The sequence below is a fragment of the Passer montanus genome, unplaced genomic scaffold, assembly GCF_014805655.1.
Source record: "Passer montanus isolate IOZ18808 unplaced genomic scaffold, ASM1480565v1 scaffold12, whole genome shotgun sequence".
Lineage (NCBI taxonomy): Eukaryota > Metazoa > Chordata > Aves > Passeriformes > Passeridae > Passer > Passer montanus.
In genome coordinates, this window is record NW_024358722.1 from 10,899,608 (window position 1) to 10,927,446 (window position 27,839).

Here is a 27,839-nt window from a genome sequence, read left to right on the forward strand (position 1 = left end):
GTGTTGGCATGATTTATGCAGCAATTTTAAAAGAATCCATAGTGTTTGTTTATTACCACAGTATGATTGATGGGTTCCTAAGTGCACGGCGACACAATCAGCTGAGCTATTAGGGCTGGGAGTTTGATAATTTGTGAGTTACAGCCATTACAGGACGTCACTTCAGCCAATTGCCAGAGCCATTAGGGCATCGGTGACCTCAGAGAAACCGCGGAGAGGCAAGACCTGCTGCCCGTGGTGCCACTGCCAGACCTGTCCTCCTGCACCCCACACTGCTGCCCAACTTGCCTGGCACTCCTGCTCTCCTTCCCTGCTCTCCCTTGCAGGGGCTGTTGCCCGGCTTCCCTTTTGACCCAACGAGCAATTTCATCAAGTCCTGCTCTCACCTTTACCCCTTCCAAGTGGTAAAAGGCTGATACCAGCATAAGGCAAAGCACAGAGCAGCAAAGACTGCTCAACCACTGTCTGCTAACTGTGACTCATTTTGTGACAGGCAGCCACGTAGGCAAAACCACCAAGTACTCCAGGCACCAAAAGACCCTTCCCTGGGAGACACTGAAACAACCTCAGTCCTTTCTGGAAAAAATATCCCAAGTTTAAGTTTATATAAATTATGCTGGATTTTATAAGGCATTTATTTGAAACAGGAACACGCAAAAACCAAGAATAAAAGAAATTTTATTTATCTTTTATTTTATTTTTTTTTTACAAAAATAAACCATTTGAGAAACAAAAGCACATTTTTTCCTGACTGTACAAACTACAAAACAGTATGACATTGGTCACTTTAGCATTTACTTCATTGCTTTCACTGAAAGCAAATTCTCTAGACACACCCTGCCTTTAAGATGCATTTTATATAGAATTAAGGCTAGCATTCATTTGACATCATTAAGGTCATTTACTTCATTTACTCTAAGAACCAGCAAGCGATGCCCTAGAAAAACAAGGACCTGATGATAAAAGGTACGAATAACTGCAAGCTAGTCATTAAATTAGTACTGTTCAACCAGCTGGACTGCTTTGCCAGTCTGTCAAAGATGTGGCTTCCTGAACAATTCAAACTGATTCAACAAAAGTCTTAAGCACAGGCTTAATTGTAAGCATATGCTCAGGCCTATCCAGCAAAGCACTCGGCACTTGGGTAAGTCTCTGCCCTTTCAGTGGGACTATTCATATGCTTATGTGATTTGCTAGATCCACAAAATGGCTCTTTCAAATTAAAAATGAAACTTTATGATAACATTGGAAGCAAAAATGAAAATTAGTTGCAGTCTTGCAATTCTAAACATAAGCAATTCCTTCCGTTTGACAAATATGTCGGCATTGCATATTTCATAGCCTGAACACAAATGCTGATTGTCCTCAGTAACGTTTGCTATTCAGCAGACAAACTGATACGCTTCAGTTCCTCTGTTGTGATTGTACGTGCCCAAATAAATACCAGTGTGGAGGATACACACTTCCCAGAGAAATGATCAGCTTTCATCCCTGGACGCACATGTATAGGTCAGAAATGTTATGCTAACCTTGCTTAGAAAAGCCAGAGCTGTCAGCTGATTTATAACCAAAATTATACTCTTAACAGTGTATCATCTCTTGTATTTTGCTTTGGGTTGTCTTGCTTTGTTTTTAAATCACATTTTCAAAATCTTGTTTTATTGCACATTCATCCTGGTCATGCAGGTTATTTCTTTAAAGTTTCCTTTAGCACTCTATAGATTAGAATGAGTAATAGTGCAATTATTCTCCGGCCACAGCCGCCTTCTACCTAACAGCTGCCTATATTTATACACAAACAGCTCTTATCACTCACGTGTCAGACTGAGCCACTTTAGGTGTCAGTCTGTCACCTTCACATATGTTATCTTGTCAGGATCAGGCACAATATGATTTGAGGCCATCTTGAAGAACACAAGCTGCCGACCTGCATTGAATAGGAAAGAGGGGGAAGGGAAAAATATTTAGAAGGGATGAGCAAAAGGTTGCCTACCTTAAAATGCTGAAATTTCAAATCCTACTTCAATCTATGCATTCTTTAGGCCACGCAACTCTTAACTTCAGCTGATATAAACCTGAACTGTTTTTGTCTAAAATGACACCAAAATTTCCCTGGTTTCAATATCTTTACTCTTACCTAATTATGGTCAAGATACAGCTGTTCACAGCTAGCACAGTAAATGAAAGAAAGGTCTGAAAACTTTAATACAAATTCCATGTGGTCTTTAAAAAATGTTTTGAGACTCCCACTAATAAATACAGGCTTGGGTTTGGGGCTTAAATGAAGGACATTCATTTGATTGTACAGAAGCAGAATCATATTTGCATGCTTGATCTTTACAAAACTGATCAGTGAAATGTGTATTAAACATGACTTTCTGTGAAACAGCTCTTGCTGATCACTTTGTAGCTCTGGGATTTAAACAAGGTTTCTAGTCCGCAGACAAAGCAGCAGCAAGTGACAATAGCCTGGGTAGCATAAGGCACCTGCTGCATATATATCCAAGGCCAGTGGGGGCTGAATTTGGCAAGGTTTCTTTGTTTGGTGTCCGTGGGAGCCACAGCACAGCTCTCCTATCTCCCCACATTCACATTCCTGCCTCCCAACAAGCTCCTGCTGCCCCACAGACCTGCAAAATCACTGCCTTCCTTTGCAGCACAGAGATACACTCCATGTCTGCTGTACTTCTGCCTTCCCTCTCTAAACTTGAGAAAATCAAATGCTATTTGCTCCCAGCCTGCCTCTCTAGGGGGCTCCCATAACACTATTTTCTTTTAAAGTATTACATGGCAAACGGGATGCCTCAACTGCCGAGCAAATTTCCGAGCTGCAGGTTTCAGGGACTCAGGTGCTCATGCCTCAGGAATGGTATGGCAAAGGGAATGACAAATAAGACTACAAATACTGCTGTCCCATTTGCTTTTAATTTTGTAACCTGAGATAGAAGCTGCTCTAAACTTCCTATGAATTTCTCTGTGCCAGAATAAATACTTTTTTAGTATATCAATTAACTTCAATATTCCAACTACAGATAGCTTGACATGATGACCTAGTAGTCCCTGGTTAGCTATAGACAAGGTTAACAGGAATCAGATTTTTCTTGGTTCCATGGAAGTGCCTGTTCACACCTCCCAAAAGCACAAAAATGCAAAAAAACAACAATTCAGATCCTGTAGTTTGGTAACCTGAAGTCCACGTGCTTAGCCCCCCAGTGCCAGCTCCTGGGATCCTGCCTGTAATTTCTGCTCCCCTAACAGCTGGCAAAGAGAAGCCTCACCAAAAAGAAGCTGCTTCAGTTGAACCTTCAGAAACTACCTCAGTTCTAGATACTGCTGGTGGCTCCCACACCCAGCACAACACACTCCCCAAGCTGTATTAAAACACTTAAGAGCAGCCAGAATAGGTGACTCAGTTCTGCTCCACAGCATCCAGGACCTACCTGTCCAAGTTGTCTGGTTAGTCAGAACAAAAGCTTTGCACTGGGAGTAGCTGTCACAGATCTCAATGGCTTCGTTGACATCAAACACAGAGAGGAGGCAGCCCTTGTGATGGTAGGATGGCCAGCATCTGTAGTTCTCATCAGGAATAAAGGCTTCAGGCACCCGTCTGTACTCTGCAAATCAGAGCAAAGCAGTGGTTGGAAAGCTCCAGCAAACTGGTTGTTTTTAACAGGCAAGGTTTATTAGAGCAGTTTAGGAGCAGGATATATGATGGAAAAGCTGACGGTTTAGCCTGTACCAGCTCTGGCTTACTCCCAAACGTGTTTATAGCTCTGCACTTTCCTTTCCTTTTCCTTCCCTCCTTTCTTCTTCTCACCTTTTTCTCCAGAAAGCATCTGTAAATAAACAGTCTGTGCACAAAACCCCTTCCCCTTCCCCACTGCGGAGGCAAGGCTTTGGTTTTATTAGGAGTTTTACAGGAAGAATGTCCCATTGAATAAACAGCATCCACTTGAATGAACTGACTCACTGTCCTACTTCTCAACAGTGAGCAGGATTGTCGGGGTGAGACCTGACCAGGCGTTCCCAGCCCTCCCTCTCCCTCAGAAGAGCATGCTATTTTTCTCTGGCTCCTTTAGAGAAGGAAGAAAAGACAGGCTTTTAATTAAGCAAACTTTTTTTGCTTGCTCAGATTAGGACAAAAGAGGAGTCGCTTGATGGGCCTCTGAAGAGAAGGGAGGGGGGGAAAGTAGTGGGAGCATGTCAGCGTGGTCCTCGCCCAGCGCCTCCGTGCTGCCCCACCGACTGCTCCTCTCCCTTGGCTGCCGTTCAGTCTCACTTGCCTTTATGAGCTGCCTCTTGTTCTCTGTTCACAGCTCCTCTCACTTTCCCAGCCACTAACAGGGCTTTCTCTAATGAATGCATCAGCAAATTCAACTGATCATTTATAAACATTTCTATTTAGCCTCCAGACGCACAAATTAATGGTTCCCTCCTGTCTCTCCTCCCCACGTCCTATTCAAAAAACTAAATACATTCTACATTTCTTCTAATTGTATCTATTATGGAAACCAGAGCTGCCTGCCCTGACTCACAGTCTATTCTTAAGTCACTTTGGTTCAGGCATTTTCTGCCTGCTCTGCTGATTCAGCCTGCTAATATTTCATGCAGCACATTGTATGAACACCACTGAGTCAAAGGCAAGTGTGTCTGCTACTCCAAACTGTCAATATTTCAACTGGGAAAAGAAGTGCACATTCACGAGGAGTGCTCATTCTCACCACAGAGTCTGAAATAGTGGGAAACAAATGTAGTAAATACATTCTATTTTGAGCCCTAGCTCATTTAAAGTATCATAAGAAACATTCCCAAACAAGAAGAAAAATCAGAGCTGATCATGTCCCAGCTAAATCAAAAGCAAAAAAGTTTTCTTAATTCAGGAAATGAAGATTCATGCACAAGAAAAAAAATTCCAAATGTAGTTACACATTATGAGTGGTCATTTTTCCATCAAAAATATTATGCATTTCTTCTGAAGAGAAGTCAGAGCATAAATCAAACTGCTGGCTAGGTAAAAGTCCCTTTTTTCCCAGTTTCTGTATCAACTGTAGTGTAACAATAATTGAATGTAACAGAATATTCTCTTATGTTCACATGGCAACTGCTGAGTTGCCTCACAGCCTACAACAGTAAAAATATGTGTACAAATTAAAAGCAAAAAAAAAATCAATTCCCTGTAGTTAGCACCGTATGTAACCATTTGTATCAGCACACATGCTATGTTGATGACTGGATATAAAATGTGATTATCCACAGCTCCTCTTTGCACACCACAGAACGGCCACCTCACGCTGCACTGTGCCAAGCCCCATGCCACACGGGGATTTACAGAAGGATGGTCCTTGCTGTGGCAGCAGGAGATGAAGCATCTGCCTGATTCTCTGTGACAGGAAGGAGCATGTCCCAGCCCTTCTCCAGGGCACTTTGGGAGTCTGACAGGCTCCGTGCTGGGGCTGGGAGGAAGCTGCAGCATCCTTCAGCACATCATCACTGCACTAAAAGCACAGCCCTACATCACACCATGTATTTTTCTTCACACAAGAGAGAAGCCCACCTTGAGGACCCTTATTTAATATTTAAAATATTTAAACTTCTCTGAGCACGTATATGCATCTTAATAGGCCTAACGTGCTTCCCTTTTCCTCAGCATTGCTCCCAATACAGCTCTCAGGGGTTAGGCTCTCAGCTGACATACACAGACTTCAAAAGAGCAGCAGTGGTAGGAGATAAAGTTCTCCCTTTATTGCCCTTTCCAAGGTGACCAAGCCTGGTAAATCATCTGGGCAGCTCAGACACATTAATCAACGGAGTTGGGCCAGCAGTAAGTGCGATGGCAAGGTCCTTCCTGGTTTGAGTCTGCAAGCAAGGATGGAAACAGCCATGCAAGGATAGTGTCACCACACAGCAGAGCCCTGTGGCTGTCCCTTCTTGCTGCTCCCTGCCAGTTCTGACATGAGAAAAAGCCATAACCATCTCCAGTGACTCACGGAAACAGGTAACAGGAACATGGCAGTGTGACACAGATGCAAAGAGCATTTTCCTTTGGCTGTGGGATCACCAAGCACTACGCAGGTGGAAACACCGCTGGAATCTGAAGGAAGACACAGTCACATGGGCTCCACGAGGGCAGCTTCCAGCAGGGCCTCCAACTGGCAGGAGCCATTGGATACCTGCAATCTGGGGATGGAGCCTATGCTGCCCGCAGGGAGGGGAGGATGCAGTGAGGGGAAAGACAGGAAGGCAGCCCCTGTCCCCCCTCACATAGGGAGCAGCAGCGATGTGCCTTCCCTTAGGAGCATCCCAATAGAAGGCAGTCACAAGGAATGGAGAGCAGGACACGTGATGGCCCTGCACCCTGGTTCCTGTCCCACACCAGCCAGGCACTTCTGCGTGCCCTGGGAAGCCAACATGGGACCTCCTCTTCAAACTACTACAGTCAGAACTGATCAGAAACTCATTGCAACACCAACCAAGTGGTAGTCAAAGCAAACTGCACTTTTCTTCAAAACTCACTCTATCTCCAGCAAAGCAAGGCAGCTGTCTTGCCCATTTGCATGGTAAAGGCAAGTATCCATGGAATCTCTTACTTGCATAGTGTTGATTTAGGGAGCTTACCCTTTAGCCCTTATTTGTATGAGTTGTGAAGAAATGCACTCCTCTCACATGAACTGGAAGAACCCTCCTGAAGGATGCTTCCCTTGTGAGATGTGTCCCAGCAATGACATTAGGTCCAGCCCTCAGGAGAGCTGGGCTTCCCCAACACCTTTAAAATGGACACCACAGTGCAGCTACTCAATTAAGCAGTATTCCAATGGTTTAAAGACAGCTCCAGCTCAAGTTTTTGTCCTGCCAAGACCTGAAACTTGCTTAAATGGAGTCCTTGGAATTTGAAGGCTCACAGCAGTAAATCACATCATAAAAAGGTCAAAGTTCTGGTCAATTTCCAGACTAATGGTGTTTAAAACCAATAAATGCTTGCCTAATACTATAAATGCAGCCATAAATTAACACTTTTGTGTACATACACATAGCTTGACAGAGAGTACATAAAGTCTATCAAGGTAATGGCAAGGAATAGATCAGAGAAATGCAAGGCGTCTCTACTGATATCAGCAGAAAAAGAATCCTTTCCTCCATCTACTAATTTTGTGAGGATTGAAGCAACTAAATGCAGTGCAGTATGCCTGATCTTGGCATGACTTACAATGGGTTTACTCCAGAGTTTAACATAGGCGAGGTAATACAAGAGCTCACACTTACACAGATAGATTGTACTCCAAAGCATTTTTTGTTGTAACTATTTCAGAGCTTCAAGATACCTTGCTCTGCTGAAGCCAGGCAATCCTCAAAAGTTTTGATTTTTGATAGCTTTTACAGTTTTAAATATTTTCATACAGTTGTTCTGATGAATCAAAACATACTGCTTTGATCAGGTCAAAGTCTTAGAAGTTTCTTAGCATGTTAGCCACATCCCCATGATGGCCACACTGATCCTCAAACTAAGATCACCCACTTGTGACAAAGTTAGAGAGGCATCTTTAAAAGCAATCTGCAGCATCACTGACCAGTGCAAAAGCCATAAAAAAACCCAAAAACAACTACAACAACAACAAAAACCCCCAAAAAACCCACAATGCTTTAAATTCTTATTCTATCTTTTTTTTTCCATCAAAAACCACCTGCATTGTCCCAAGGCCGACTACAATCTATAAACATACTCATTTTCACTGTACTAGACTGAATCATATAAAGAGCTCCACAAGTATATAATAAACTATGTGAAACCGCCTGTGGTTTCCCCCTTTTAGCTTGTCTGAATCACCCTAAATCTGACTTTAATCAGTCCTAATGACCGTTTATTTCAGCCACAGCAGCCAGACTGCATTTTTACTACCAACTACAGCTACTTCTTGGAGATTTGCCCAGTTCTCTTATCACCTGCCAATACACTGTGGGTCAATGACAGAGACACAACCACGTTCATCCTTGACAGAAAAATCTTGTTGCACTTTTTTTCTCCCTCCTTTTTTCTCCAATCTCAAGAGGAACACTGGCAGTCAGCTCTGGAATTGCTTTTAATTGCTTTGCTCACAAGTAAGTAGAAAGAGCCTGATCCTGCCAATATCAGCAAAAAGTGGTATTGAGCAGTGTTTTGCTCTACAAACAGTCCGTTCTGATTCCCAGGGAGCTCTTGGAGAACAGTATTGGATCCAAAATAGACAATAATACACTGATGTTTTTAGTACGCTTCATTTTACTCTGAACTTTCCCTCATGTTCCAATAGCTCACATTTAAACAAGCTTCTGACAGCAGGCCCCGCGAAGCACCCGGCACAGTTTGCTACAGAGAGCGGCTTTGTGCCGTGTGTGAGGAAGCGAGAGGGCCGGCCTGGCCCGCGGGCCTCCGCTTCCAGCCAGGCCTGACACATCCCAACGCTTTGGAAAGGCAGGCTGGCCTGGCAGGGCACGGCTTTGCCTCAGAGCAGGAGATAGCCCTGCTCCTCTCGGAGCGTTTCCATCCTCCGGCAGTTTCCTGCGCGCAGGCTGGGAGCGAGGCGAGCCTCGTCGCTTTTTGTGCGCTTCCACTGTGCTGGCAGCAGAGCCATATTTAAATCGGTATGCAGGCTGTCGCCGAAACACAAATAAATAACGAGAGGAACGACATGTTCCCTCACATTTTATTCCTGTTAACATGACACAGCTGGAGCATTTTTCCTGCCTCATGCCCCACATCCCAGAGAGATGTTCCATACCCACAGCCACCTCTGTGGTACACACCAATTTACCAAAGGCAACAGGCCCAAAATGTCCTACAGATGCTTAAACATTGCATGTGGTCCACTCAGTCGTAAAAACAAGGATGCTGATGATGGATAAGCCAAAAGTTCCCTAGGGTTACGTGTTGGGGCATTTAAGTTTGAAGACATATGCCCACAGGATTTATAAAAGGCACTCGGTGACTTCTTTAGTGCTCTGGAAGGGAACCGAAGACCTCAGCAGAAAGCATTTTGCTGTGCAGTGTCAAGTTGGACAGGGAGAAGTTTAGCAACAGCAGAACACATTGCTCAGGGAACAGGGTAAATGGTTTGCACGGTGGTGGAGATACCAGTGAGCAACAAGCAAGTGGCTGTGGTCACTGCAGAGCTGCACAGACCCACTGAGCTGCCAGCACCACACGGCTGCAAAGGAACATGCTCCTGTATTCCTGTCTGCTGGGATTGCCTGGCTCCTGATGTGAGAGCCCTCCCAGCAAGGCAGGGTGCAAAGGGAGATTTTTGCCCTGTGCACCTTTCCCCCTCAGCCCTGAGGGCTCTGGGAAAGGGACACCAAAGGAACATGTATAAAAATAATTTAAAAAAATACAAAGCTGATAAGATTTATTATAATATATTTCGATAGAGCAGGAATCTGGGTTGCAGTTTGTGCCTGATTTCAATAATTCTTGGGTAGATTTGCAGATTCCTAAGCAGGTTGCTATAGTGATCCTGCAGAATATTTTTTTCAAAACACTGTTGTACTGTAAATATTTACGTACAGCATAATCCTGCCAAATTGTCTTGAGACAAAGGAAAACACAACGTGTCTTTGCTTTATGTCCAGCCTTCCAGCGTTTTTAGCTTTGAGAATGTGCTTTCAGCTAACAACAGCAGCTAATTACAGCTTTCTGTGGGCTTGAACACCCCCAGACCTAATAATGGGTCATTTATTAGCTTTAATGAATAACAAAGCTATCCGATTTACGAGTGTTAGCTGATTTCACGCATTTCTGAGTAAATTCTGAGTTAACTGAAGGGCTGGGGCTTAGCTCAAGGGCCCGGATACTCAGTACAAATCACTGTCACTTGATTGAAGTAATAAAAACCTTGATACTGGGGCATGACTTTACTGATGAACATCAGTAGTTTTTTTATAGTCTCCTTAATCTGGATAATTAATGGAATGATTTAATCATTTTTAGATAACATATGTCAGAAGAAATACATGGATCCTGTTTTAATTCACATTCTTCTGGATTCCAGCAGGAGAGGCCAACAGCCAATAGAATATAAAAGCATTTGTTCCTGGTGTTGTTTTAAACGCTGCAATGTTCCCATATCAACATGAACAGCAGTGTGATTTATGATTGCAGAACACATACACAGCTATCAAATGTCTCCCACGCCTCTACTCTAGGATACTAAACCAAAGTCCAGAGCATAATATAATTTACAGCACTATAAAATCTTTACAACTGAAGCACAGTGAAAGCTTAATATCCAAGACCTTCTGTAATATGACTATGTCATCTTGTTAAACTTTATTTATGGGAACACTAGGGCTGACAAGAACTTTCTTTGTGCCACTTCCCTACTGCTTATCAATATCACCTTTCTCACTTTGTGGTGTTCATAGGAGGAGGTCTTCCTTTCAAAAACATAAGTTCACATAGATAACTGTTTCCTCAACGTTAATGTTTTAGTTATGGCCTGACATGACATGCCCAAGATCATGATCTTTCCTACTATGAATTTACAATGGTCTATCTGAGATAATGCCTAATTCCAGGCATTTAAGACCTCAGACAAATTCTGAAGCTCCATTACCTGAACCTTCTGTAGTTTCCTTTCAAAACCAAACCAAACCAAAACCTTAGAATTCTTGGATCTGAATTATCTTCCTGTTCTTTTAGGATTTCAAAATAGGTTGTGCACCAGAAAGGCCTTATTTCATCACTAAACCTTTAGATGCCAGGAGACTGGCATCACAAATTCCTGTCATTTCTATTATTTGTGAGAGCAAAGGTCCTGGGAGTGAGTCACGTTGTGAGAGCTCTATCATCTGGAGCAAAATGGATGCAAACTTGTGCCTCCCCCATCTTGGCACCCATTGGGATATGAATGTAAAGCTGATTAACTCCAGTCTGGCCTGAGAAGCAAATGATCACCTTAAATTTTATCTTAACTTGGCACTGGGCTGAAAAACACCCTTCTTGAACTTTGTCTATGCTGCAGAGCAACACAGAAAACATTTTACAAAATCATGCAATCTTAAAAATATTTTTTGTCCAAACAGGGCCAAAGAAGACCTCAACCTACAGCTTGGGAAAATATCCCAGTTGTTCCTTTTCATCCCTGTCTACCCCTCTACCAAGATCTATACACAATATTCCAGCTGCTCAGCCTTAGTTTCAGTGGTGAGGATGCAATCCCAGTTGGGAACATCCTGCCAGTAGAAGAGGCTGATTCCCTGGACACCACTCCCTTCCAAGGCACCTGTCACCCTCTCCTGCAACCCCAATGTACCACAAGAGAATTCTTCATTCTATTATCTCCGAATAAATTCTAATTAATAATTTCTAATTCCATAATCTCTAGATTGAAAATTTTAAAAATTATTTGCAGCACAGTATTAGTATCAGATACCAGTCAAATATCAGTTGAGGAAAGATTATAGTTGGAATTAAAATCATAAAAGTGGGTATATAGGCATATTTTAGCCCTCATGATATGACTTCTTCATCTTAGTCTGGCAAGGAAAAGGAGTCTTAAAATAGAAATAGATTACAACACCTTCTCTGTGTGGTTAAAGTGGCCTCAGAACAAACTAGAAACAGGCCTGCACATCTTAAAGGCATGGCAGCTAAGTCTGAGAACACATCTAATCTAGGTGTAATTTCTAGCAAGATACCAAATTCCTCAGGCTTGTCACTCGTTGAGAACATTTTCCTATCAAGGAATTCAATATTACACTCACGGTATTTAATGTACATTATCCAATAAGTTACACAAAGCATCTACAGATTTTCAACATCTTTGGTCACACTGTGAAGTGCCTAAGTCCATTAGCAGTGCCCTGCAAATAAAACAGGCTCCTTGCAGAGCAGGGCATTCCCAACCATGAAATGGGGGCAGCAGATTCTGCCTTACATTATCCAGGACTCTACAGAATTAAAGAAAGACAAAAATGTGTAATTATTACAGTAGCTAAATAGACACAGAGCTCTGCTTCGTATCTGTGGAAACCTACACTGATACACTGACTACTGCTGTCCAAAGCTTCTCTCCTTGTGAGTCTTTATAAACATGACAGATCTCTTAACATCCAAAAACTTCACCTCATCCTGATACAGAAGTGAGACCTGGAATCAACCAGCATCATAGAACCACTTCAGCTCTCCTGGCACTTCTTCAACAAAGGACATGTTTGTACTATTGATTGTACTGCTGAAAATAATTTTGCTGTGTTGACAGGTATCACTCAGCACAGACGTGATGAAAAGCTGAAAATTAGAAAGTTAAATGAACACCTGCAACAATTTTCCTGCCAATTTTACAACAAAATAAATATTGAATTATTCTGATAAGTGAGTCAAATTCATCCCTGGTATCATGGCCCTTTGAGGTTAGCAGAGTCACAACCAGAATGAATTTGGCTCCTCTCTTTCACTGAGCAAATGCTTCACTGAACTTTTCAAATCCCCTTTGCCAACATTCATCTTCATTTAGAACCCATCTTTCCCTCTTTACTGAGTTTTTGCAGCAAAGCCATAATTTTCCTATCAACTTGCAGTCAATTATGTTGACAGTTTGACATGAACATTGTACATACACAAAAATAATTTGCAAAACAGCTTTTACAATTGTTGGGCTTACCAGTCATTTCCAGCACACATAATACTCTTTGACATGTACAATTCCACAGCTATCCTTCTAGGAAGAATATGCACCACTTCGTACCACAGTTTGAATAGCATACAGACATATTATGAAAAAGATAATGTTATTCAGCCTTGTTTTCATCCTGTTCTTTTTTTTCTATTTTTTTCATTCTATAGCTAGCAGAAGATGAGGGACACACTTCCTTGCAAAGGAAGTAAAAATTTTATTCTTCCAATCTACAAACGCTTATGTTACAAGAAATTCCTTTTAAGACCCAGGAAACCTTTCATGGCGGGTTATGGCCTCATGATTGGATTCTCCCCAATACATGTTCAGGCAGGTTCTGATACTACAACAGTAGTGTGTGGATGTGATTAAACACATTTTCCATAAATCTGTCATGGAGAACTCCCTTTGGATTTCTTTATTCCCATTACAGCCTGCTCACACTTATGGATGTCCAGCTACATCACATAGTGAGAAGAGTTACAGGAGGCTCCCAGGAAGCAAAAAGCAGATAAAAATATTATCACATGCATGATTTCAAGGACCACTGAGCTTTGCTTTCTGCACATTAGCCTTTGCAAACCCCACAACAATGACAAAATCTCAAATTTTAAGTTTCAAGGAAGATGACTTTACCAGCTTTCGGCACCCGGGTTGTGTTCTGCAGGTACTCCCCACTCTTATAGAGATACAAAACTCTCTCCAGCTGAGCAGCTGTCTCATCTATTCCCCAGTGAAGTTCTCCTTTAAAAGCAGAGGAAAAGAATGACTTAGATGAGGAGCATCCTGCACAGGACAAAACAAGGTTTTATTTGAATGAAGCCCTAAGCATGGGAGCCCTGTGGTGCCCTGCTCCATGGCAGGGTGCTGATGTGGCCAGGAAATCCCTCAGTTCCTACAAGTCAGGTTTCATACCTGACATGGCCCAGGCATTCCAGAGGCTGACTCATCCAGCTGGTAGCCCCAGGCCTGCAGGCACAAAACACTGAAGAGGACTCCCCACAAGAGATCAACACCAGCCAATACAGGGAACTCCAAAGCTATCCTTGCTCAATAGCTATAGTCCAGCATCATTTATTTTCCCTTTGGATGCACACTGGACCAAGGCACTGAAAAACCCTCAAATCAGTGTTACAGGCAACTACTCTTGTCTCAAAGCCACTACCTCGGAAATCAGTAAAGATCTATGGAAATATCATTTGTGCCTCTGGCTTCTGAGGTATAAAACACCACTGGTATCATTGACAATGAGAAAGTAACCTGGGTTTTATCATTAAAATTTCCCTTTCCAGGGACAGAACTGTTTTCCAGACCCCACAAGGAACTGCATTCTGATGCAATTCACCCTGAGGTGTCAGGATGAAACAAATATCTCAGTGAAGCCTAGATAAAGTCTAAAAATGGGATTTCTGTGATGTATGGGCTCATTCTTGCCTTCTTGGTATGGGAGCAATTTTATCCTGGATAGAAAAGCAATCTAGTTCTACTGCAGTGAGCACAAAAGCAGCACCCTCCCCTCCCAAGCATAATAGTTACACTAAAAAAGCAACTACTTGGCATTACCATGTTTATTGTGATTACCTGTTGCATTGACTATCTTATCCAGCAATGGTCTCAGAGAGGATGGAGCACTGTGTGGAAGAAGATAGGTAAAAAAAAACCTGCAAGAGAAAAGTAACCAATATTGACTTTTTTTTTTTTTAACAAAAGTTTACAAATATCTCGTATCTCCTGAACATCATAAGGAATAAAATTCCTATTGCTTATTTGCCACTGACCTATTCAGGAAATATAATGGTATTCTATACTCAAATAAATACATAGCTGAGACTATTCACACACAGCTGTCTGGCATACCTAGACCACGCTGCTACATACAAGGCTGCCTTGTACCTACATGTAAATGTTCCATTAATACAGCAATGTGCTGTGAAGCCCCATGGATTGTGACTATTTGCAAAGCTGCCTGTACTTCAACAAACAAAAAGGATGCCATCAATCCCCTAAATCTTGGGCTTGGTTTTTTTTCAAACCTTGAAAGTGCATAAATTGGATTTCTGTTCATTTCTAATAAGTGAAATTACTACTTTCTTTACTACAGTTTTCTTAGACTTTCAAATTAATTGCCAGAAGAAAGTCATCTTCTATTGTTTTAATGCTGCTAAAATACAGAATGCCCTCTCTGTTCCTACCATTTATCTATAATCAAGATGCATCCATTTAGGTATTCACTGATGGAGGTAGAATCACAGAATGGGAGAGGTTGGAAAGCACCACTGGAGGTCAGCTAGTCCAGCCTCCCTGCTCAAGCACTGCTCCCGAGAGCAAGTTACTTAGGATTGTGTCCTCATGGCTTATTAATATCTACAGAGGAGATTCCACAACTCCATTTAAATGTTTTTTACTACAAAAGAAAAAACAATGTGCCATTACCATCCCTTGAAGTACATTTAATTCCTCCTTTAGAGTTCTACTACTCTGCCAATACTACTACCTATTACAACTAACTCAGTGTCACAGAAACCTAAGATGGAGATGGACAGGTCAGGATCTGACAATACAAACAGAACTACTGGACATAAAAATTAGCTAATGAAAAGAACAGGAACACAATTGGGAAATGGCACTACTTCACATCTACCTTGCAAAGCAAAGTAAACAATTTTTCCTATACAGAGACCACATTGTCAAATGGAAACCCCTAGGGACTCAGGAGGGAGACCAACAGATGCTTTACATAAACACAAATTAGAAAATTCACTTACTGATACCAAAATTGATCACAGAGGCAGATATTATTAAGCTGACACTATTTATACAATGAATATTGCTCTGAGAATATAACTCCCTTTTCCATCCCAAACAAAAATAATGTTTATGGTTTTCCCAAGTGAGATAATCCACAGGTAGGTTTTCCTTACGATGAGTACGAAACAGCCAATGTAAATACATAGAAAAATCTGAAGAGCAGCACAACATTTGTAACAAATAATTTGTCTGGTAAACTTTAGCTCATTGTTTTTGCTCAGAGATTATCCCTAAAGCAGAGTCCAACTGATTGTGAATAGTTCTTTGCAAAAATTCAGTAGCTGTCACTAAGTTTGCTCAATGCTGGCTGGAAGCAAGTCACGGAGGTTATTGTTTTTCCGTAGCTACAGGGCCACAGAAACATGCAACTGTTCTACTGCAAACACCCACATGTGAAATCCTGACATGCATAGACACTGGAGTCTGCACAACTTAATTGCAAGAACATTTGTTATTCATCGATTCCAGGGCGAGTGGTATCCTCTGTGATCTGCATAACACAGACTGTCAGATCCTTTTACATTCATTCCTACAAATTGTTTCTTTTTGAGAACTATCTGATCCTAATTTAAGAATTCTCAGTGATGGAGAATTCATCTCAGCCATTGGTTAATAGTTCAAAATATTAATTATGTTTACTTTCAAAACCGCCCAGTGCTTTACAAACTGTTCCCCCTAACACTTGGAGGAAAACACAGTGAGACATTTGTGACAGGAGGTAACCATCTGAAAGTCAAAATACGTCAGTTCTTGTAGAGGTTTCTCCTAAATGTTTTCTCTCCTTTAATTATTTACCTCATAAAAAAACCAGCAAGATAGGCTCAAATATGCTCTCAAGGTTAGGGTGTGCTATGTTTTAAAATTACAAGGGGTTTATGCATTGTTTGACATATTGCTGCTTTTGACTTCTATCTAACAGCTTCAGAGGGCAACCTCTAAGCCTACAGCAAGAGTGCACCTATGAAAATAACAAATTTAGCAGCCTATCCCTAGTGAAGTGAGGATTTCACCTTCTGAGACAAGTGCCTAGGGCTTGATGTAACTCCTTAACATGGGTGGTCACAGCCTCCCACACCATGAATCCACCATTCCATGTCTCTATGGAATTAAGGCAAAGCAGGGGCTGAGAACACTGGGGCACTGTGCATGAAATACACACTGAAGAGCAGTTCAAAGGCAATACAAAAAACTGTATTAGAAAAAAACCACTTCCTTCAGCGTGAGCAGCAACCTGCCACAAGCCCACCACACCACAGACATGTCCCCACTTACAACTGAGATGGATGGGCGCTTATTAAAGGCTTCTTACCCAGAAACAGTAAAACAGTCTTAACCAAAAGCTAGCAAGCTAAGCAAGATCTTTAAGCCAAGCAAATGGAAATGGAAAATGTTGGAGGACACACTAAATACTGTGCTGCACAACTGCAGATGGCTGTCATGTGGTGCAGCCCATTTCAGTGTGGTCAGCTAATGCGACACACATGCTGGTGAGCACCCTGCGACCAAAGCAGAAGGCTCTCTTTGGAGCAGCCTCTCCTCACTGTGGTCTGGAAGGCAGTGAATGGCATGGCACTTGAAAGGGAAGCCTAAAGAATGAGCACACCATTATGGCACTGCTCTGAGATCTCCATCCTCCTATCTGGATCAGCCAGAGCGGCCGCCCGTCCCAGCAGCACCCGTCAGACGGAGCAGCAATGGCAGGGGGAGCATGGCACTGAGCATCACTGCTGGCTCCCTGGAAAGCAGTGACACAGCCCGCCGGGGGTGTGATGGTTGATGGGGGAGAGCCAAGACCACAAGCACAAAGCCACTGCCCAGAAGGACCCAGCTGTAAATCTGGACACTGCTTTAGAATCAAATTTGGAAGATTTGCAATAGCTGAACGCTTCCTTCAGAGTGGCCAACTGGTCCGGCATGGCCCACATGTTCCCCACTGTAGGCATAGCACTGGGAGTCAGTCCCACAGCACCTGCTCACACAGACCCGGGGCTGGGAGGGAAGGGTGAAAAGACCACCCTTGCTTTAAGACGTTTGGGCTTAGACCCCGGAATGTCAGCAGCTGAGGGTGGTCCCAGCAGATCCAGAGATGCACTGGGGCTGTTATCACCCTTCCACAGCATGTTCCAGCAAGGCAAGGAGCACTGAGCCAGAGGGCAGGATGTGAACTTAGCTCTAAGTCTCCCTCTGAAGCCTGCCCTTTGCTCAGCTGGTGGTGCAAAACTTGTGATGACCCCTCTTAACTCACACCAAAGAGCTGCTGGAATTGTCTCACCACAGAACTTGTGGGCTTCAAGCTCCAAAAGTGTTTATGTTTCACTCCTATGAAAATCTCTACTTGAGTGAAGAATTCAGCGGGATTCAACCAACACAGAATTAGACTGAGTGGTGAATCACACTCAGAGTATGTAAAATATTTCAAATGTTATAAGTGCCATGTATTTTCACAAATGAAACAATTATTCATGGCTTCACTTACCCCTGGGCATTGGATCTGAGACAGTATGTGCTAATTGATGTGAATAACTATAAAGGATGCTGGAGCTCTAGGCCCACTCTTAATTCTACATGGCTTTATCTGATCACAGACCTGTAGGCATTATAGAGATTCCTCTTTTCATTCATGCTCTGACACCGTCCCTCAACCGAGCAGGGCAGGGTGAAGTTTCTCGCAGGGAATTCCATGAAGCAGTCGCTGTTACTGGTGCAAGAACTCTCCTCAACACTGGCATCATCCAGATCTGTCACCTTCAGCTCCCCATCCACAATCACAAACTGCCGAGGGCGAAAATCCAGTAATGTCACCGAGCCAAGAGGAGAGTGAGCCAAGTAATGCAGAAGCCGAACTAGGCTGAGACAGATCTGAAACACAAAAACATGGGTACCTCACATTGTTCTCTCAGTGCAAAGCATACAACAAAACCACTTTAGCTGAGGATATGCTCATAAATTTATGACTTAATATAAGCATTATAACTTACCCTCAAAACTAAATGTTGCAACCAAGGTATTTTTCACAGGATTAGCATAGCTGATTGTAAAACCCTGAGAGACTTGAAACACAAATAAGCTTCTTTACAAGTGCTTTCCCACACTATTCTTGAAGCAGGGTTCATTGTTGCTATTCTTACTTTTAACAGAAATAAAAGCATTAACTTTTAATAACAGTTTATGCACAGGCATTGACCACACAGTCTGATCCAGCTCTTTTACAAACTCCAGGTCTGGAAATTTTGGCTGGATTGCCCTGCACCCGTGCCTGGAGCTCCAACTGCAGACAGTGTCTGTATTGCCTCTGTACCGATCCTGCCTCTTTACTGTTTTTATAATTTTTTTTCATTGTTCCCTCTGATTTTTTTTCCTTATTCCAGGGGAGAAGGAAGCAAATTCCCAGAAAGAGGAGCTCCACAGGTCCAGTGTAACCCTGTACCATGCCTCAGGGTAAGTGTACGTCTGTCTGCCTTGACGAGTCTGCCATGGTGGACTCTCATGCACCACTTTGAGGCTGAGGTGGGAGCTCTGTGCTGCTGTTTCACTTTTCCACTGCAGATTAGAAACTTGAGTAACTCTTACTAGGCAGCAGCTCTGATGAACATTGAATTCAGCCCCCTTACCAAAGTCCTGTTTTCAATTCATGCATTCCTTTAGAGTCCACTATGTAACCTATTAATCCAAAGGTAGCAGTAACATGAACACAGTTAAATACAGGAATTTTTATTTTATGGATTAAATAAATAACAGGTTATATTCAGTTTAGCAGGCTTTTTACTGTTTATATATAATCTTTGTTTTCTATTACAATACAATGTTAAGGGCATGTGCATTGAAGTAGTCAAATCCAAATTCAGTCTAGGGGCTTAAACAATACACTCAAAGGTGCACCTCAACACATCCTCGATAAGAAAGCTGAGCATAGCTGAAGTTATCCCTCACAACCCTTCATTTGTGGGACATTAGAACCATCTCATTCTTCTACCTAATCCTTCTCCTGGTTGACCAGACAAGATCATTTTCTCTTACTTGCAGGATAACATAGTTCATATGGAGATGTTTCTAGGTGCATACACGTGTGGCTATGGGATGCTAAACTCGACCACCCTTACCTCCCCTTGGAAGGACACAGAACTCATGTCTGTGTTATCCTGCAATACACTGTAGACAAAAGGCCCATCCAGCCCAACCTAACCTATAATATAACTGTCTTCAAATGCCAGCAAACCCAGAATTTAGCTTGAACAAACCCACAGGTTGTCATCCAAAATTATTGCCTTATCTCAAATGCCAAAAAACCCCTGCTCCTGCACCAGCAACATCTGCGCTCAACCCCAACAGGCTCTGCCGTGTAGACCTGCTGCAGGCTGGAACTGCAAATGCCCCCTTACAACAAGCTTTAAGCACAGAGGTGAAGGCTTTGCTCTGTGTCACACACTTCTGGCTTACTCAGCTTACTGCTGAGTCTGTCCACACAAGGAAATTATCAACTGTAGGAATAACCTCATGGATTTATGCAGTCATTTTCAGGACTGGACCACAAACAAGTCTCACATATCAAGAAGACAATTCTATTTCCTTCTTTCTGTGTTAGCTGCATCCTAGACAAGGAATGAGCATGATATTATTTAGGACTTCATTACAGTAGTCACAGGAATGTTTCACCTGTAATTCTACCTCTGTGAAGATCTTCATCTTCATCTAACACTCCTTTATCTTTCTTTGCAACTGCTCACTCAGAAATATCCACACTGGAAAGAAACTTCTCTGTTTATTACCCATAATCTCACATGCCTCTTGGTCATTTATTTTGTACATAATTGCTTTCACAGTCCATTATTTGCTTTCCCTGGATGAGATGAGCTAAAGGCAGGTGGTCCTGTGTTTTGGGAACCCTGCTGAGTACCTCTGCTGCTTATCAAGACCACTCTTCTTTCAGGAAAAGGAGCTGAAGCTTAGTGCAGGCAACACGCTTGCTGCAGCTGTATGAGTAAAATGAACTCTGCCAGGGAACATTCCTGGGCACAGAAACTTAATCCCACATGCACACTGGCTAGCATGGTCTCTGGCCAGGTCTGACCAGCACTGAGGCTGTTCTCCAGCACTGTCGCCAGGCAGGATCCAGCAGGCAGCGTGGCCCAGGGACCATTTCCAACAGGTTCCAATCCTGCTCCCAGCCTTCAGAGAGAGCAGGAATGCAACAGCACAGCCGTGGGCTGCACCTTGCTCTTTCCACCCAGAGTTCACTCAGGCGTACTTTTAATTTTCTGGCACAGATGTAGCCAAGCAATCCAAATTGTTTCAGATGGAGACTGCTGCTGCCTTTCAACGTCCTAGGGAGTTAACCTCAGACAGCGACACATCCCCATACACACTGAGTGAGACAGCTGTCTTGATCAAAGCATTGCTGCAGTCTGGCTTCATTTTGGACAAATTAAGTGTGACCTTTGTGCTCCTGGTAAATTGCCAGTGCGGTGGACAAACTGGGTTTGAGATTTGTGTACGTTTATTTCACTCTTTTCCCAGGAAAAAATGAACAGAGCAGGAAGCAGTAGAAAACAATTATAAAACAAACCTATGATAAGGATCAGGAGAGAAATGTAACATCCTTCTATTGTTTAAATCCCAGTTGTAGAGCACAATGCCAAAACTCCTGGGCCTCAAGTAAGAAATGTTTCAAGATATCACATAAAAACCATATTACTGGTTACAATTAGATACCATTGACAGACAAAATAACACAGTGTCTTAAACACTGCAGAAGGAGAGTGCTAAATAGTGCTTCTAAACCAAGATGTAATCATATGCAAAACAAACATTTAATAAATCTGGATTGTGCTGAACCTCTGATCCATAATTTTATTTATTTCTTGCTGTCCTAAAGATCCTTATGAAACTGCTGTTACTCACCCGAAATCTGTCTTCCCAGGAAGTCTGTAAAAGCTGAATCATCTCCAAAGGCGAGCCCAGTTCAGTGATGGTGGTCAGTGTGTCGGGGATGTCATTGCTGTCTTGGTAGCAATAGCCATAGAGCTGAAAACAACAGAACCAGGCAACATCAGTGCAGTGCACCTCAGCAGGTGGATTCCCAGAGGGGGCTGTGAGCAGTGCTTCTGGCAGGATTTGTCACCCTGCAGGGAACACAAGCTGAAGGACTACATCCAACCCAATCTGGACCAGTTTATGAAGACTTGCAATCCATGGGAAGGTCTCAGCACTAAAGGTGTTCATGGAGGATTGTCCCCCATGGGAGGGATACCACCCTGGAGCAGGAAAAGACTCTCAGGAGTGCTCTCCTGAGGAGCAAAGAGCCACAGAAACAGCATGTGGTTAACTGACGACAACCCTCATTCCCACTCCCCTGCACTGCTCAGGAAAGGAGGCAGGGAAATCGGGAGGGAATTAGAGGCCAGGAAGAAGGGAGGAGTGGGTAGAACATGTTTTTAAGATTTGGTTTTATCTTTTATTACCCTACTATGATTTGATAAGCTAAAATAAGTTTTCCCCGAGTTGAGTATTTCACCCACGACATTAATTGCTGAATGATTTCTCCCTCTCCTTAACTCAATCCACGAGCCTTTTAAAATATTTTCTCTCCCCTGTCCAGCTGAGGAGGGGAGTGAGAGAATGGCTCTCATGGTTGCATCCAGATAGGGTCAAACCATGGCAAATATATAACAAAAAGCAACAGTAATAATTTAATATATCTATGAATGCAGAAACAGAAAACTATCTGAGGAAAGGTAGTTTAACCTATGCAATACCTGAATACATAATACTGATTTTTTTTTAAAAAAATATTGTAAAATAGTTTGAATTGCATTTTCCATAGGATTACTGTTTGTGCCTTGAGTGGCAATGTGCATTTCAATGACACGGCACCTTGAAAAGCATTTGAAAAGACAACATTTATCTTTTTCCAGCCAGAAACTGCCTCTCACTATACCTGATGAATTTCTGTGTACAGTATAATTAAAGCAGGGCAAATAGTCCAAAATACTATCTGCCAGTAGCTTCTACAATTTAAAAGCATTTAAATGCCAATTTCAGCCATACTCCAGCTTCTTCTTTTATCTGCTTTCCAAGGATTTTTGAATGATTTCCACTTGCACAAATAATTGCACTAGAAGAATATTTAAAGACTGTGGAGGAGAGACTGTCTTGCTTTATATGGAGTGGGACAATGTCTGACAGGCTGGGGGACAGGCTTTTATGAACTCCCTGCCAAGCCTTGGCAGAGAAGATATTAAATGAGCCAGATAAGGATCTGATCACAACTTCCCAGCCAGAACAGCATGCACATGAAATAAAATTAAATGTAATCTCTGCCCCCAGTCAAATAAAACATACAGTAAAAGGTTTGATGTGAAAATGCAGCATTAAAAAAAAATTCCCTGTTGCTACTCCTCTCCTGCCTTGCCTTGAGAAATTTGATTTTTCAAACTTCTTTTAGTTGTAAAAAGCTCAGGGAATATGTCAGGGGGTTCCTAAGTGCTGAGAGCACTCAGATATGGCCCTGCAGAGGAAGCCAGGCTCAGGCAGCCAGGACAGGGACAGATCCCAAATCATGAGGAAAACAGAGTGCCATGGCCAGAGGGAGCGGCTGAGGCTGCACACAGCCCCTGCGAGCAGATTCCAGCATCCAGCACATTCTTAGAGCTTGTGACCTCCCCAGGCAGAAAAGCAAAGACCAAGCTAAAGTCAGCAAATATGGGATTTGTTATGAGCCATGCTGCTAGTTTTGACTGTAGCTGTCTACATTTAAAGGAAAAAGGGGTGCCAAAAAATGTAAAAAGAGTAAACAATTTTTCTTTTTGGTGTAAAAATGGCACTGTATTTCAAAACAGCTGCTTAAACACGGACATTAACCTAAACAAAAAAAAAGCTAAAAGATTTTATTTTAAAACAAGCCAAAAAGAGGATTTGTGATAGATGCCAACATGCACATTTGAAGTAGGAAAACAGACCTTTGTCTTTACTGCCACAACCATGACAAAGACACTAACAGCAATAATTTCTCCATCTAGAGCCATTCAGACCACACTTGGGTTTGTGTGACACCACTTCTGTGCAGTTTATTGCCAGGAGTTACATCTTAGAGGATCACATCAGCACAACTGTTTAAGCAAACCAAAAGTTGATTTAAATGAAAATATTTACTATAATATATATTATTTTCTCAGGGAAGGTTGGATTCTGCAGTCCTCACCAGCTTCTTCCCACCCCTCCTGTGTGTGGGTACACTAAGGAGAAGGGCTGAAGCTTGGCAGATTTGAAAATCCTCACTTCTGAGTGTCAAAATCTAGCATCTGTTTCTGTATCATCTGCAGAATTCAGTTCTTGTCTCTAGCACAGTAATACTATCCACTGGGAAAAAAGCCATAAGGGAAATTAGCAAGCAGTCCAGACTGGGAAATGACAGTATTGCAGTAACAGTTGGTTCACAGTAACACTGAATACAAAAAAGGTATCAGCCTCCATCAGACATTGTCAACATTTGTGAAAACAACTCTGGGAATAGCAACACAGAAGACAAACACCATTATCTATTCCTTTTGATTATATAAACATAATACATATATATATTTACACAAAAAAAACATTGAAAAATTAGTCTTACTATCTATTTATGTGCATATGATCACAGGAGTGAAATTCATTACAGTAGCTATTTTTGTCTAATGTATCTTGATCCATGAATGTCAATAGTAATAACAAAAAGTTAGGTTAGCTCTCAGCTCGAATTTTGCCCACAATTCTTTCATTTTAGTGTCCAGTTTGTACCTTGGCAAAAGTCTTTACTGCCCAAGTATTTGACTATATCTATAAACTGACCTGAGCTTTTTATTGCTTTTATTTAAGTGAAACCTCTCCAGATACAGTGTTACTACATAATTATATAGAGTTATAAGAGCAAGAAGTCTGAAATATAAAGGATTTATTGGGCCGCATTTATACTTCTCTAAATGAGCTCCTGAAAGTAAATGCAAAAATGCACATGTAATTACATGGCCATATTTGTATGTGCAATTACCATGATTACAAACTGGGCAAGTCCCAACAGCCAGTTAAGCATCTGAAATGGTTACATTCATCCTCTCCTGATGAACCACCACCCAACACACAGATGTTACAAAGTACAGAATATATATAGATGCAAAATATTCCCAGGCAGCAATACTGAGGCCTTCCATTTAAAAAGCTGACTTACACAACACAACAAGTACAAGGGTACTACCCAAAACATTTTTTTTTAACTTCCTTTTGTTTTCGTCCAATCCATTTTAAGGTCAGAAATGAGACAGAATGGTTTGTATTCCCAGACAGTGAAGTAAGAAACAGATAGCTGGTGCATACAATAACAAGAAAAATAACCACACGGGGAAACTGAATATAGCTGGAAGCAAAAGATGAGCCAAAATATCTCCTCTATCTGAAATTCTATTAGGTTGGACATCATTCTCAGCGTCACAAAGCTACACTTCAGACATATTGAAGAGTGATGGTTTTCATACGCTTTTTCAGTATGGTTCCAATTAAATGAATGGAAAGAAATACAATCCCACATCTTTTTGCTATCTCGAGTCACTGCATTTAAATGCCACCCCAATATATTTTTGTGTAGAATCTAATAGCAAACAGTCACGACACTGGGATGCCTTTCTGTCTGTTTAGAAAAATGTATGCCAGATATGAAATGTTGACCTGTTCTCACATCATGTGTCGTAATTCATTTATTTCGAGTAGTCCCGTTTACCAAATTATTCCCTCACCATTTGGATTTTCTCGGTTGTAAAGGCTCAGTCCTGCATTAGTCTTTCTGCACCCAAAATTCCCACTGACTCCCAACAATTTTTAGGTACTTTGGACATACAGGGTCAGCCCCTGTGAAAGTTATATTGCATTGTAGCAGCCCGTGTCCCTACAGCCGGCCAGTTCACCTCCCTTTACAATTCCCTTTTACTACAAATTATGGGGACAGAGGTGCCCCTTTCAGAGGAGCTGGGGCAGCAGAGGAGGGCAAAAGCAGAGGTCAGGCTCTACACAAAAGCCAACAAGCTTACTGAATGAAAACACAAAAAAAAGAAGCTTATTCAGCTGTCATCAGCAGGGTAAGTCTGTGCGAACGATGAGCCCTCCTGCACTGGTGTAGACACCACAGCTGGACTTTCCGAAAAATAAACGTCAAACCAGAACCATTGCCAAAGTGTTATATTTCCTTTGTGGAGGTTGCTCAGTCACAAACAGTAGGACCCACCTTTTCCAAACAGGTCTCCAGCCACTTTCCCCAGCTGGGGCTCTGCTGGCTCAGCTCAGTTCTGCTGCCAGGCTGGGGCAGGACTGCTGGAGGGCAAAATGCCCCTGCACAAATCATGCCATTTCCCTAAAAATTACAACACGTTTTGAATATTCTTCTTTCTCTCCAACCACAAAAACTGGCAATTTCCCCCTTTTTGCATTAATGAACATGAGATTTCTGTGAGTCCTGGAATGTGAACTTCAAGCACAGTGCTACCAGCTGTAACATAAGTGACAGGCTCAACTGCATTACACCAGAAGTAAATTTCAGAAACCTAACTCTCTTCTCTTTCAATTTGGACTACTATGCTCTTTTAATTTTGACTACAGTAGAATCCAACTTCTGCCCACAATAGAAAAGTGCAATGAAATACAATCTCACATGTAAGAAGAGTGACAGTAGTCAACACTTGACACAGCCTTTCTTTTGAGAAATACATGGGGACAGAGTTGCTTAATCAAAACTCGGTGTGCCAAGATTGTATTTTGTAGTCTTTTGGTGCCCAGGGGAAATAAAAAGCTCCTACTGGCCTTTCGATGAGCCATTTGCTTAAGCTGCTATGGTTCAAAACCAGAACAGCATATTTTAGAAGCTCTTACTACTTTATTGCTAAGTTAATGTAATATTTCTAGGCAATCAGTCCTTAGATTCACCTTTCACCCTTGAAGCTCTCAGACAGTACATCCCTGCAAGAGCAGAAATCCCCAGCACAGCCTGATACAGCTACGATTTACCAACACATGATTTGAGACATTTCTGTCACTTTAAGGTTTATTAATCACTGGTGTTTTAAAAATTTCCCCTCATTGCTGATGGTACATACATCTATAAATATACATACATATACACATATTTTAAGCACATATATACACATATTTTTTGTATATATGACATATATGTATATTCCTGTTCTGATCTCAAACATACACATGCAATATTTGCATGTGTATTTTTAAATGCTTTATTTTTTTTTTAATACATACTAAATATTCTTATATATTGCCAATCAGCCCAAAAGCACATGGAAACCTGTAACATGCAGGGAACCTGGAAAATGCAGGGAACTCAATGCCTAAATTTACTAAAGATCCAATGCCAACTTTCCTGATATAGAATATATCAAGATGGCACATGAGAAGTAAATTTATTTTCTCCCATTGAAAACCAGCAATCAAGCCCTGCAAATGCTGAGTTTCACTGGATAAAGACTCACAAAGAACATCCCCAGCACCATGCAGAACTTATGAGAGTGGGACCCTAACTGTGTGCTGACAGCTGTGAGGAGGTGTTTTGTCTGCTGGATTTTGGAACCAAGAGAAAGTAGTTAATTCAAATATTAAACTCTAAATTCACAGTTCTGCCTAGGCTTTATTTATAAATGTATTCTGATGATTAGCACTAAACTCCAGGAAAACTAAAAGGTAGAAGAATCTCATTCCTGGCACTATTACTAAACATGTTACTAAATATTTTCCTTAATAGAAAAATTGGAACGTAGCACTCAGAAACAGAACACTATGTGTATTTACCCATATCTGTTGCTATATTCATAAAGGTCCACAGATATCTCCATATATTTTAGAGGTATATGTGTGTATACATATCCATACATACTTACTGCTCTGACACATATTATGTTGGCTATAATCTTATGATTTAGTAACGTTATCTCTCTTTTACTCTCCCTGCTTTCCTTATACTCTGAAGTGGAAAATTCTTCTACTAAAAACATTTACAGCTCTTTTAATTTGCATTGCACTGCACAAGCTCAAGGCCCAACCCTGCAAATATTTAGTCACTCAAGCAGCCTACTCTTGTAAAGCCTTCCAGGGAAGACAAATGGATCACTCATACAACCATGATTTCAATGGAAACAGGCTGATATCACTGGAGGCATAGTTCATTATCTTGTAAATAGCCAGATCAGAAGCTCCCCTGACCTCCATTCACGGCACTCAGTTCCACTGCACCACAAGTTTAACCCTTTGTCATGACATGATTTTGCATTACAAAACTGTCAAATAACCTCTGTGCATCACATGTTCAGAAATGCTTGTCTTGGATTCATTATAATATATAATTTTATAATATATATACAT

General features: G+C 41.8%; 1 protein-coding gene across 1 annotated transcript in view; it reads right to left on the minus strand.

Moving 5' to 3' along the window:
- Positions 1-662: 662 nt before the first annotated feature.
- Positions 663-27,839, minus strand: part of PKDCC (protein kinase domain containing, cytoplasmic) — a 35,548-nt gene continuing 8,371 nt past the window's right edge. The window contains 6 exon segments of the mRNA XM_039698001.1: positions 663-1,927; positions 3,441-3,614; positions 13,281-13,388; positions 14,226-14,305; positions 18,040-18,311; positions 21,351-21,473. Coding sequence (XP_039553935.1) covers positions 1,842-1,927; positions 3,441-3,614; positions 13,281-13,388; positions 14,226-14,305; positions 18,040-18,311; positions 21,351-21,473 — 843 coding nt within the window. The 3' untranslated portion in view covers positions 663-1,841.